Genomic DNA, 13,376 nt, shown 5'->3' on the forward strand with positions numbered 1-13,376 from the left:
AAAGCTCTACTTCCATGTTTAGGAACTCAGAAATCCCCTTACCCAATCCCAATCTGTTGCTATTCCTCCTCTCCTCCTGCCTTGCATTCATAAGCTTTGTTCTGTGTCCACACCATCACCGGCAGTACTTTCCCCTCTTTGTTCTTTCCCTGGCTGTCCCTCCTGTCCTGGCTGCACCTTCCTCCCCTATCTTCACCTCATAGTGAGCCAGTCCTGCTCAGCCCTGCCCTGTTCTTGCCCTTTCATCCAGCCAGTCTTACCCTGCGAAGCCTCAGCCTGGGACACTCTCTTCTGCCTTTCTTTTTACTCATGTGCTGCTGAATGAAGCTGGAGAAAGTCATGAAGTTCTGCTGATGGGTCGCTCTACTTCTCACCCCCACTTTTCCCTATCTGGTCTGTTGTTGAGGCCTGTCAGTGTCTTTTACCTTTATAACACTTCAGGAGTGTTCTTCTGTTGTCTGTTAGGTTGGCTCCCTGCATCAAGTTTCTTCCCTCTCCAGTCTGTCCTCCCTTCTGCTATTGAATTAATCTTTCTAAAATACAGGTTTGACCACAACCTTTACTCAGTTTTAAAGCTCTTATTAGCCTTTACCACTCCTCCCCCACCTTTTCTAGCTTAGAATTCTCTGCCTTCTTGCTTCCTTCTTTTTCCTTTAATTCTAGGGCCTCCACTCTATTAATTCCTTCAAATTTGTCCTGTTTTTTTTTTTTTTTTTCCAATTTTGTATGTAATTGATTTTATATTGTTTCTTCTATTAAGCTGTGACCTTTTTGAGAGCAGGGACTGCCTTTTAACCTTTCTTTGTTTGTATTCCCAATTGGTTCATGCATTGGAAGAGTGCTTAGACTTGAGTTAGAAAGACTTGGGTTCAGATTCAGCCTCAGACACTTGTTAATTTTATGATACTGGACAAGTCATTTAACTTATGCTTTAGTTTTCTCAACTATAAAATGGGAATAACAATAGCCAACTATCTTTCCCTGGTGGTTTTAAGGATCAAATGAGATATTTGAAAAGCACTTAGTATGGTGCCCGGCACATAGTAGGTACTATATTTAATGATATGCATAATAAAAATTTATGTATAAATTATTATTATTATTATTATTATATGTCAGAACATTTGGGTTTAAGTGTTGAGTCAGCATCATACTAGGTCTATAGCCAAAAATCTCTCTGGGCCTCAGTTTCCTTTTTTGTAAATTAGACTAGATAACATTTCAGGTTCATTCTAGCACCTAATCTATGACCCTGTAGCCTGCCTTTCTAGTTCTGCTTTATATTACCCCCCCTCCATGCATTCTATGCTTCCATTCATATTGGACTAACTGTTCACAGAGCTTCACCTCTCCCTGGAATGTGTCTCTTCCTTATCTCTGCCTTTTAGATTTTTCCCTAGATATTCTTCCTTCCCTATGTTGACTATTTACTTGTTTCCTTTTGCCAACAGCAAGGTTTCCTATAAGGCAAAAATTCCATATGGGGATTTGTTTCTTCTAAATCCATAGTAAAAGTTAATAGCTTCTAGCCCAAAGAGGACAAAAATTTGTTCTTTTCTTCATCACAACTTGGTTGTATAGAATAAGAATTATCTTAAAAGTAGAAAGAAATTCAGTCAGAAGTTAAATTACAGATTATAGTCAATGCCATACATGAACCACTGTGGTGCTCGATAACTAGAGGGAACTAGATAATCTTTGAGTGCAGTGTCTGGGAAAAATTAAGAAGTAGTTAAAAATTCCAGATGAGATTTCAAGACTGATTAAATCCCAGGCAGATGCATAGTACCCAGAACATTAGAAAACCTGCTGTGACAGTTTTGTGGATGAAGTGTAGAAGAAACTAAACTAAACAAAGAAATTTTCTAACACTAGAAAAATATATCAGAACAAAGTAAAATATTGCAGCTTTTGTGGTGCAGTTGTAAGTGATTATACCCAACCATTTCTTTGAAATATTTGACTCTTTTGCATAAGCAGCTTGAGTTCATGTTAATTATTACAGTGCCGTTATCTAATTAATACACTGCCATTATCTAAACATGTTAAAAGTCAGCAGGGGTAAGTTTTGATATGAACCATGAATCATTTCACAACCATGAATGATCTTACTTTTGTGGGAGTTGGATTATTTTGGTTTTGGCATTTGTGCCAGAAGTTTGTTTTATATAAAGTTAATTATTGGCAGAAGTATTGTTGGGTGGGGTTGTAGCAGGGCAGGGGGGAGGGAAGACAGGTTTTCTCTGCTAGCCAAGATTCATCCAAATTCAGCATTAGATACTTCCTAAACCATGTTTCTTTTTTTTAAACTGTTTCTATTTTAAAGAAATCTCAATACAATGAAGCAGTGTTATGTAATGGAAAGAAGGCTAGATTAGAAGTCAGAAAACCTGCGTTTGACTCTCCATACTACCATTTACTAGTTGTATGACCTGGGTTGAGTCTTTTCAACTCTTTCGGCCTCAGTTTCCTCATCTGCAAAATAAAGGTATTGAGCTACATTACTTAGGATCTTATAATTCTGAATATCAGAGATGGAACTAATAACAGGGTACTACATCTTTCTGAAAGCATTTACTGAGCTCATATGTGCAAGACACTAGAGGAAAAAGTCTACCATTAACAAACTGATTGACTTTAGACAAGTCTCCTAGCCTGTCTGGTCCTCAGTTTGTTGTTCTTGTTGTTGATGTTTTGTTTTGTTGTTATTGTTGTTGTCATCGTTTCATTGTTTTGTTTTGTTTTGTTTTTTTATTTGTAAATTAAAAGTTTTCTCTCCAAAATGATTCTATGAGTGCAAGACAAAGCCTCTGTCATCAGGAAGCTTTGAATCACTATATGTAGAGAGGTGCAATGAACAGAGCACCGTGGAAATGTACAAAAGTAATAGAAATAACAAGAATTCTTATTGATCTAGAACCTTACCCATTTGTAGAGTCCTGTCTCAGAGAGTTCTGTGATAGGTGATGCCAAAATTATTATCCTTATCTGTACCAATGAAGAAGCTAAGATGCAGAATGGCCTTACCTGGAGTAAAGGTTTGAACTGATTTTAAGTAGACCCTCAGCTGCCTACCAGCTAAATTTTATATTTACTGAAATGACTTTATTTCCAGAAAAGGTATTTTCATAACTTGTCCAGCAAAACTTTGAACTTGTTGTAGGTTTTGTTGTTATTTCCCCTCAATATTAAGTGGTTTTCTTTTTAGTATCAGAGGTAGAATTTTTAGTTTTTTTTTTTTTCCTTTTCTGTAAGATGCTTATGCATATACACATACACTTGTCATTGTCAGAACTTTCTTTAACTATTTCATTTCAATATATTTTATCAGTTTGCAACTCTGTTCTTGAAATTCATTCCTGACAACTATTGTTGATATTTAGCTAATCAGATTTGTCTATGCTTTCTTTGGTCAATGTAATTTCACCAGTTGCAAGTAAGAACTGTTTAGTCCCTCATCTTTTGAGGTTTGTTCATTTATACTGTACTGACTCAATTTATATTATACTTTCTCAATTTTCAATTCCAGTCATACTCACACAACACAGCTCAACAAATATCTATTGACTGCTTTTATGAGCAAAACACTGTATTAGATGTAGTGAACAGAGCATGGCACCTTGAATAAGCTTCATTTTCTTCATCTGTCTTTATCTGTCAGGATTTGGAAAAAGGACTGAAGAACAATGCTTAACATAGAGATGGCAGACTCAACCAGAATTCTCTCATATGCCCAGATTAAAATGTAATTGGCAAATGTTTAATGTAATAAAGAAAAATATACCATAGGTTAATGTTAATTTGTGATTTTCTAAGCCAATATTTAACCTATAGAAATCCACTTATTTTTGTTTGACACCTTGGTCTTATAGTGTTATTGTGAGAATAAAATGAAAATATATAAAGGGCTTTGTAAACCTTAAAGCACTATGTTTTCATGCGTTGTCTACAATAACACTAGTAGTTGGCAAAAGTCAGTAGCAGAATTCTAAGACAGGTCTTTCTAACATCATATCCATGATACTTTTCATTATAACATGGTATCTTCAATAGGGGAGAAAGCTATATATACAGTTTAACTATATAAGGAACAACAGTATTGTAGGAAAGATCCAAACGCAATACTATGAAAGCATAGATGACTAAATTATTTGCAGCTGAGAAGCCTAAGAAAGGCTTTTTGGAGGAGATGATATCAGAATTGGGCCTGTTCTAGTTATGGTTCCTTCTCTGGTGTAATAGATCACTCACAAAGAACCCTTTAAGAAAAACACCCAAATACCTCCAAGTAAACCGCAGGCTAGGAAAGAGAAAGCAAGTAAAAAGTAGTGGCAGGAAAATTCACTGAGATTCTAGGAGTTCTCTACCAGTATCTCAAAACTTTCTCTGTTTTCCTTGCCAAAGAATTCACAGCTATTTCTCACCTGAGGACAAAGGTACAGAAGCCCAAACAAAGGTCTCCTCTTGGTGTCTTGGTTTTTAACACTGTTAGTGTTGTGGTATCATGGAGTTAACTCAAGACTCCCTGGTTTATCCTGGCCTAAAATAGGCCTTGAATGACAGAAGAAGGGCTTTCTGGTTATGGAGAATTTGGTGAACAAAAGCATAGAGTTTATTTTGTAAACAGTAAAACTAGAGGGATAGGGTAAATAATGATAAGGCTAGAAGGAAGGTAAGGAGCAGAGATGGAAAGTCTTGACTGTCAAACTAAGATTGGATTTTAATTTTTTTAAAAGCAGTCATCCACTATCACTGGTCTTTTGGGACATGGAGAAGAATTATTTCTTTCTTACACAAATATATTATTGTGTCAAGTAGAAGACATGGTACTCAAAAGTGTTGATTTTCACTTTGTCTAGATTTCTTGTCCGTAATTATGTAAGTCTTTTAAAAGGGAATTTTAAACAAAACTTTTGTACATAGTTTTAACCTGTTTTAGATTTCTAAATAATTTTGCATTATTCAGAAATTTAATTTTTTCTTTAACCCTTCTTCATTACTGTTAACTAATATATTCCCAAAAGCTAGACCATCTAGGTAGAGAATGTTGGCTATTTATCAATTATCTTTTCAGTTCAGCGTGTTTTTAGCATACTTTATATCCTTCCTTTCTCTGTCATCCAGGAAAATTTCCATTGATGTGACAATATTCATTCCTTATTCAGTATGGCTTTATGTTTGCAGATTAGTGTGCTCTATTAAATGGCAAGTCCAGATAATAATTTTATCTGCTGTATTTCACTGAACCAGTTATTTATTTAATTTTCTTTGGAAGCATGCCCTTTCATTTTATAAATGGATAGTTCCCTCATTTTGAGTACAATGTCTGTTATAAGTTGCATTTTGGTAGTGTCTTATTTGTAACCAGAACCTCTGTGATCAAAACAGCTGCAAAGATTATGTGGGCAGTAGAGAATCTGGAATATTTCTGTTGATACTTAATTAAAATTAACAATTTTTTTTTTTAAAAAGGAAAGAATGAAGAGTGTGTAGCATTAATTGTGATTCTGTGATCTGAGGAAAAGGTACCAAAAAAAGCATTTACATTGTATTTAATTCAATTGCAATTAATTTAAAGGCTGCTTTATGTATTTATGGCAGAGCAGTAAACAAACTATCTGATCTTGCCAGATTCAGCCTCTTTTAAAGTACTGAATGGTCTTACCTATGACCTGATTAACCAAAAAAAGGGTAGGACCTTGCGACAGAACTGGCCAATTTCCAAATTTTTCTCCTTTCTTTACTGTTTTCTCTTGTTCCTTTAGTGTGTGGACCTGAGCTGTAATGAACTAAGTGAAGTCACATTACCTGAAAACCTGCCTTCAAAGCTACAAGAACTAGACTTGACTGGAAACCCTCGGCTTTCCCTGGATCACAAAACTCTGGAGCTGTTGAAGTAAGTGTAGTTTTCCTGAAACATAGTTGATTGCAAGATTATTCACAAATCCATGGGATGTCTAATCCAATAAAAAATACCGGTTAGACACTCAAGAGAGATTATTACTCTGCTACCTAAGATTCACTGAGAGCCTTTTCAGGAGCAAATTAGAAAACTAGTAGATCTGAAAGTTGGCATCTCCTAGAAAAGTGGTTGTTTTCTTATGGACAAGAAGCTCTTCCACTCAAAAATTAGCCCTAGAGTAATTTTTACCACTATCCATTGCATGGTAAAACTAAAAAGAGAAAGCAAACCCTACTTTTAGCTGGTAATCACTTTTAATTGCTAGTGCCATCCATATCGTTTGTGATAGGAACTGGACCAGTAATTTCTTGAGTATGGGGAGCTCACAGGTGAAGAAACTCCTTCTCCCAATACAAGTTAGCACTCTACTGATCATAATTTTAAAGAGCTGCTCAGAGTACCAAAAGTTAACTGATTTGCTGGGGGCTACATATCTGATACAAATAGGGGTGGAATTTTAACCAAGCTTTTGACTTGGAAGCTCAACTGTACAATACACTGCTGCCTTTTGTATCTGTACCATTAATAAGCTTTAGTTTGGGAAAAGCCTTTAAAGTGATATTCATTAATTTTACCTTCAGTTGAATTATTTTGATCATTCTTAGTGCCACTTTGGATATATTTTCCTATACTAGAATGAAGAAGTAGACTTTGGCATATATCCAAAGTCTATTAGTTTATTAAAAAGGAAAGAACACCGACCCTGGGAGTGAGGAGAAATAGATTTTTTCTGCTACTAATTACTTTTATAAACTTAAGTAAATCACTTAACTTCTGAGCCTCAATTTTCCCATCTATAAAATCAGGAAGTTAGATTACTCCAATGTTTTCAAACTGTCTTTCACAATCCCCTGGGAATTCTATGAAGCAGTCTAAGAGATTCTGGGGAGGAAGAAAAAGTATAATGTTGTAGTGTTCTCTTTTCTCAAATATAATTGTTCTTTGGGAGCAGATTTCTTGGGGAGCTTCTGGAGGCAGCCTTAGTTCAGTGTAATAATCACCTCAAATGCAGCCAGGGATTAAAGTCCAGTCCTTTTATTGTCTCTTCCTAAATAGCCCAGTTAACTTTCATTGGTTCCGAGAGCTCTTGTTGTTAGTCCTTTGCCTCTGCCAGCTTCAGCCTCTCTTCCGAATCCCCAGTTCTGCCTGACTGCAGTCTCTGGCTTCTCAATCTCTTCCACTGACTCCTGCTTTCTAAATCTCTCAAAGTCTCTAGTGCTTGTCTTTTTATATGCTCTTTTAGTGGTGTGAACTCAAAGGTTGACTCCTCGTCTGATAGAGTAGGATTGTGACTTCCTGACTTGTGAATCTAGAATGCTAATGTGTGAACTCTTAAAGGTGTGAACTCTAAACTAGAGAACTGCTAAGCATGATGCTAAAATTAGACAACTGACTTATCATTTTGTAAGAATCCTAACATAATGTCAGAAAAAAATACATAGCAAGATCTTTCAGCTTGACTTAAAATGAATAACATTCATTTATATTCTTAGTATTTAAAAAGAAAATCCATTCTGCATCTTTAAATCAATGGCTGATCATGGATAATTGGATAAAATCAGGAAAAAAAAAAAAAAACCAAAATAAAAATAAGAGCAAAGTATAAACAAGCAAGTCTGATGACGAAACATTCACAGATGTCATTTTGAATACCCTATATTAGATATAGAAAAAACACAAATATAATCCACTAGGATAAAGATTGTAACTGAGCCTGTGATTTCACTGATGTGGAAAACTCCCTCTCCTTATATAGATATAATTTCAGAAGGGCTGCAGAGTTTAAATAGTTTGCCCAAGGCGGAGGGAGTGGGGGGGGGGGGGTGTCACATAACCAGTATTAGGCATATGCAGGACTTGAATTTAAGTCACCTTCACTTCAGGGTCACCTTACTATCCACCATGTCTTGTCTCTCTCTAATTCATGTTTACTTCTGGTGGTCCTAAGGTGCATGCCCTATGTAATTTGTAAGATAATTTTTTAAACTGATTCTGTCATTCTAGTAGAATTATATAGACATAGAATTACATAGACACATAATTATTAAAAAAAAAACCCACATTTTAAAAATGAAAATACAAAGAGCAACAATTCCCTAGGAATGCCGGCTAACAGTAGCATGTGGAAAATTGAATCTGTTGTGAAGCATCTTATAAAAGTATTATATTTAATATTTTTTCCATTTGTACTCCCCATATTAAATAGCTACGTTCTCACTAAGTAAGAAGTGATATACCTCAAATACAAATTTAAAAAAAAATAATAATCCTTGAATTTTTTGGTGCCATTTGTTCCATTTTGAAAAAAATAATTGCTGAGTTCTTACAGAGATTTTTACTAAAGTGTTTTTGAAAAACTGAAAGACACCAAACTTCAAAGCAATTGAAAGAACCATCTAACCAGTGATTGATTCATCAAAAACACTTAAAGTTAGTTTTTCTGTTTTTGTTTTGTTTTATTTTGTTTTTATAGACATCTAATTGGTAGGTACTGTATATAAATATCATGGAACCTTAGAGAAAAATAAACATTTCAGATTTGGGACTATCTCTGTTCTATAGCAGCCATGTTGAGATACTCTTTTCATTTATCCTGAAGTTGTTTGCAGTATTTTGCAAATTATCTTATTGTTAAACTTCATTAATTTAATGTAATTGATTTTTAAAAATCTGTTTAAAATTGAATTACTTACATTTTGCTGCTATTTCTATAAGATTGCCTCCATTAAAATGGTTATTGCTTACAAATTGATAAATTAAAAGTTTGTTCATATTATAATCAAGACTTAATTGAAAGTGCTTTCCCATATTTATCTTATTCTAATAACATTCCTATGAAAGAAAGAAAGATGAGGATAATTCTGGTCTTCAGAATGGGAAATTAAAGGCCAGAAAGATTGTGACTTCATTTTTTAAGCATCTTAATTAGTGTCCTACTGATGCTTATTTTTACACTGATGTCATTTCCCAGTAATCTTCCTTCCCCAAAGAACACTCTCCTTTAACAAAAATACTGTTAAGCCAAATAAGCAGTCAAATTGATTATATGTGACAGCCTAGTTCTCACTGAAGAGGTGGGGTTGTCTCCCTGATCAGTTATTTGGAGTCAGAATTGGACAACAAATTGTACTTAGTTTTGAAATTTTCAGTGTTTTCTTTTACATTATTGTTTATTATTATTCCCCAAGTTTAGCTACTTCATTTTGCATTAGTTCAAAAAAGTTTTCCCAGGTTTCTATGAGTTCTTTATTTGTATCATTGGTCACAATGCATTAATGTTCCATTACAGTCATATATTGTAATTTAAATAGGGATTTCTCTAAGATGTTGATTTTCCAAGATCACACATGATGATTCAGGTATAATTTTTTTTAATTTCAGTTCCATGAAATCCTCACTTGATCTTCCTTTTCCCACTATCATCCTACATCTCTTCTGCCCTCTGCATCAAATATTGCACCATCTGCAATAGGTGCTTAAATTTTCCTCTCCTCTTCTTTTTATCTCCTTACAATCCAGCTTGCAGTCTTATTATTCCACTGAAACTGCTCTCTCCAAAGTTACCAACAAGTGCTTAGTTACCATGAATTAGTTACCACTTAGTTCCAGTGGCCTTTTTTCAGTTCTTGTTTACCTTGACCTTTCCGCAGCCTTTGAGACTGTTAATCACCTTTTTCTTAAAACTCTTTTCTCTCTAGGATTTTGGGATACCAATTACCTGGTTCTCTTACCTATCTGACCACTCCTCAGTCTCTTAGATTCTCATCCAGATCACATTCCCACTAACCCTATGCATCCTTAAGGGTTCTGCTCCAAGCCTTCTCTCTAGAGTGCTTCCCTTGGTGATCTCATCACTTCCCATGTTTTAATAACCATCTCTATACTAAGGATTCCCAAGTCTCCTTGTGTGCTCCACCTTCTCTGCTAAACTCCAGCCTTTGGTCCCCAATTGCCTTTCAGATCTCTCAGACTGTATGTCCTGTAAACAACTGAAACCCCTGCCTTAAAACTTCCCCCCTTCTGCCCTCCCCGTTACTTTAAAGAACACCATTTTCTCAGTCCCTCAAGCTTGAAGCTTAGGAATTATCATTACTATCTTTCACTCCCCCTTCCTCACCACCCAACCCAAGTTGGTATTTGGGGCCTGTTAGATTAACTTCTGCTACATTTCTTACATCTGCTCCCTTTTCTCTTATGACACTGCTGCCGCTATCACGTAGGTCTTCATTATCTCACAACTGGAATATTTCACAGCCTGATGATAGATCAGTCTGCCCTAAGTCTCTCCTCATTTCCATCCATCTTCCATTGAGCCATTAAAGGTATTTCCTAAAGTTCATGTCCAACCATGTCACTCTCCTAGGCAATAAACTAGTGATTTCTTCTTGTTTCATGAAGTAAATACAAAATCTTCTGTTTGACCTTCAAAGCCTTCCATACCAGTCTTCAAACACATACATATTTTACGTTTCTAGAAGTTATTTCACTTTTAAATATCTGTACCGTGTTGTAAATACAATCATTTAGACCTTTATTTTTTCAGAATAATTTTCAGATAAATCAGAATTATAATGTGTTTTAATTTTAAAACCTTGACAAAGCACATATTCTGGATTTTTAACAAATTGGTATTAATAATCTCAATCTATTTATTGCATATCCCCTCCTTTTAAGAAGTGTTTTCAAGATTCAAAATCATACTTTGTTTATTAACAAGATTCTTCTTGAATTTAACCCTTAATTCTTTTGGATAAAGTAAATATTTTCTATATCTATCATGAAATTAGGACTTTGCAATGCCTTGTTTTAATTTACATGTACAATTTTACTAAAAAGGCTGCATGAATATATTCCCTCATCTACATTATAATACATTATAATATTTTATAACATTGGGTTTTAGCACCTACAAAGATTAAAGTTTAATTTTTCCTACACAAAAGTAATAGTTTCAAAACTATTTTTAAAGTAATTTTTATTCTCCCTTCTGATGGCATAAGATTTAACTTAACTGACCCACACCTTAGACATTGCTGCCTCCCAGAGTATGAAATGAGAACTACAGTAATAAGTAAGCAGGGCAGTTTATAAAATATTTTTATTTGGAGAGGCTGATTGTTCTATTCTGTAATTCAGTAACAAACCTAAGCTTCTCCTCTGTTTGGGGCACCAGGCTAGGGAATTCAGGGGTTACTAAAAAAGCTTTATGTGCCTGAGGTTTCTGGTCTGATGAAGGACCAATCTCGCAGTCAAAACATCCCATTGCAAGTCCTGAGAGAGGCACAGAAAAAGTGGCATTAACACTTGATGCTTTGGGTGTTTTATAGATAGATAGAAAACAAAACTACATGCAGATATAGACAGTGCTCAGACCACTTTGATGTTCTCTCTTTTGATCCCCACAAGTCCTTGATCACCTTTTTACCAGAAACTGGGACTCATGGCTACCAGCTCAGTTAGTTAAGTGGGTGCCAGGAGCCCGGCTCTGGGCCCAGGTATTATAGATAAGGGAGAAGTGAACTCCTTAAGAGGACACAGATCTATGGAGTATAGAAATTCATGTTTATCCCCCTAATCCTAGTATAGTATTACATGGTCCAAGTTTAGTAGCTGCTTTGTGAGTCCTAAAGTCCCAGAACAACAGCATTACCTTGGGCAAGTCACTTAGTTTTTTTCATCTTCAGTTATTTCATTTCTGAAGTGGGGCTAATACTAATTCCAACTTTAAAGACTATATAAATGTTAGCTATTGTTATTTGTATTATCATTACTTGAGATTATAAAGGGGCTAGAGAGAGGGATGCAATTTGGGAATGAAAAAAAAATTTTTTTAATGGGAATAGAATCAATACTTACTCCATAAAGCAGGGTAGCAAGGAATTTGATTCCTTGGGCTTTAGAGGAGGGATGTTTGGATAGAGAATAGAAGCCAAATGCTTGAAAGCTGGGGTCAGGCTAAATTATGTAGAAACTTGAATGCCAGTTTGAGGAGTCTAGACTTAATTCCATAGCTTTTTGAGGAAGAATATGACATAACTGAAATTACACTTTAGAACAATTGATTTGTCAGATGTCTGCGTGTTGGATAGATTAGGACAAAAAGAGACCACAAACTAAAATGCTAATTTGGAGGCTAATTGCAGTTGTCTATTTAAGAAATAGTGGCATTCAAGACCTGAGCGGTAGCAATAGAAGTAGAAAGGAATTATAATGAAATTATATCCCTCATTGATTAAAAGTAAGCCTTTCTTGGTATCTTAGATTTAAAATTAATTGGACTAATTATTCTTATTCTTTTAAAGTTGGAACAGAGTGTAATATATTTAGAAAGAGAAGCACAAAATTAGAAGTTAGAAAACTTACTCCTTGTATTGTATGAACTCAGAAAGATTATTTAATCTTTCTGGGCCTCAGATTTCCCACCTATGAAATAAGAAAATAGACTAGATGATATCTGGACAGTCTTTTAAACTCTGAATTTTATAATACATTTATATTTTAATTTCATTTGTAATTTATGCATTAAATTTTGCAATGCAATGCAATATAAATTTGGGGTTCTTTGCACCCCAAATATATCACATCAGAATTTTCTAACCTGATTTTTATAAGATTTAAATTAAAATGGTCTTATTTAGTAATTGAATGATATATGTTTAGCTCAGATTAGTTTAGGAACCTAGGGTACTTACCAGTCCTTATAGGAATCTCATTTATTTCTCCTTTCTTTTTTTCTGAGACAATTGGGGCTCAGTGACTTGCCCAGGATCACACAGCTAGGAAGTGTTAAATGTCTGAGGCCAGATTTGAACTCGGGTCCTCCTGACTTCAGGGCTGGTGCTCTATCTACTGTGCCACCTTACTGCTATTTATTTCTTGACAGAGACTTCTATTAAGAAAACTTTGGGAAAATACAACATCTAATTCTTTATTAGTGGAGATTTTATGAAACAGTTACTCATTTATTCTTTATCACTAATGTAAATCCAGTAAAGAAAAATGGTGATTGAAAAGATTCACGATTATTTATGTAAGTTTCCAGACAAATGACAATATTTAGGGTTCATTGGGAAAACAAACCAGAAGAAATGAGATAGTCTGTCAATTTAGATTTATCAGCTGCAGAGATTTTTAAATTTCCATCAAAGACAATGTTACAATTCTAGCCTCATCAGTTCAAAACATGAAATAAGTGTAACTTCAAGTACCCTGTACACATTCCCCCACCCTGTTTAAAAAAAGGAGGGGTGGGGGAGGTTGGGGGAAATTTTTCCAAACTAGCAATTCCTTAGGAGAAAAGTCTTAGATTTGACCCTGAGCTATGTTATAGTTTTAAACAGCAACTCTAATGCACAAAACAGTATAAATAATATGAGGAAGAAATAAAATACTTGCTGTACCTATCCATGGGAAC

The 13,376-nt window shown here is 34.9% G+C and overlaps 1 protein-coding gene across 1 annotated transcript in view; it reads left to right on the forward strand.

Moving 5' to 3' along the window:
- PHLPP1 (PH domain and leucine rich repeat protein phosphatase 1) overlaps positions 1-13,376 on the forward strand; it is a 288,192-nt gene that overhangs the window by 250,041 nt on the left and 24,775 nt on the right. The window contains exon 13 of the mRNA XM_023495940.2: positions 5,766-5,896. Coding sequence (XP_023351708.2) covers positions 5,766-5,896 — 131 coding nt within the window. The remainder of the gene's footprint in view (positions 1-5,765; positions 5,897-13,376) is intronic.

The sequence above is a fragment of the Sarcophilus harrisii genome, chromosome 1 (genome assembly GCF_902635505.1).
Source record: "Sarcophilus harrisii chromosome 1, mSarHar1.11, whole genome shotgun sequence".
In the NCBI taxonomy this organism is placed as follows: domain Eukaryota; kingdom Metazoa; phylum Chordata; class Mammalia; order Dasyuromorphia; family Dasyuridae; genus Sarcophilus; species Sarcophilus harrisii.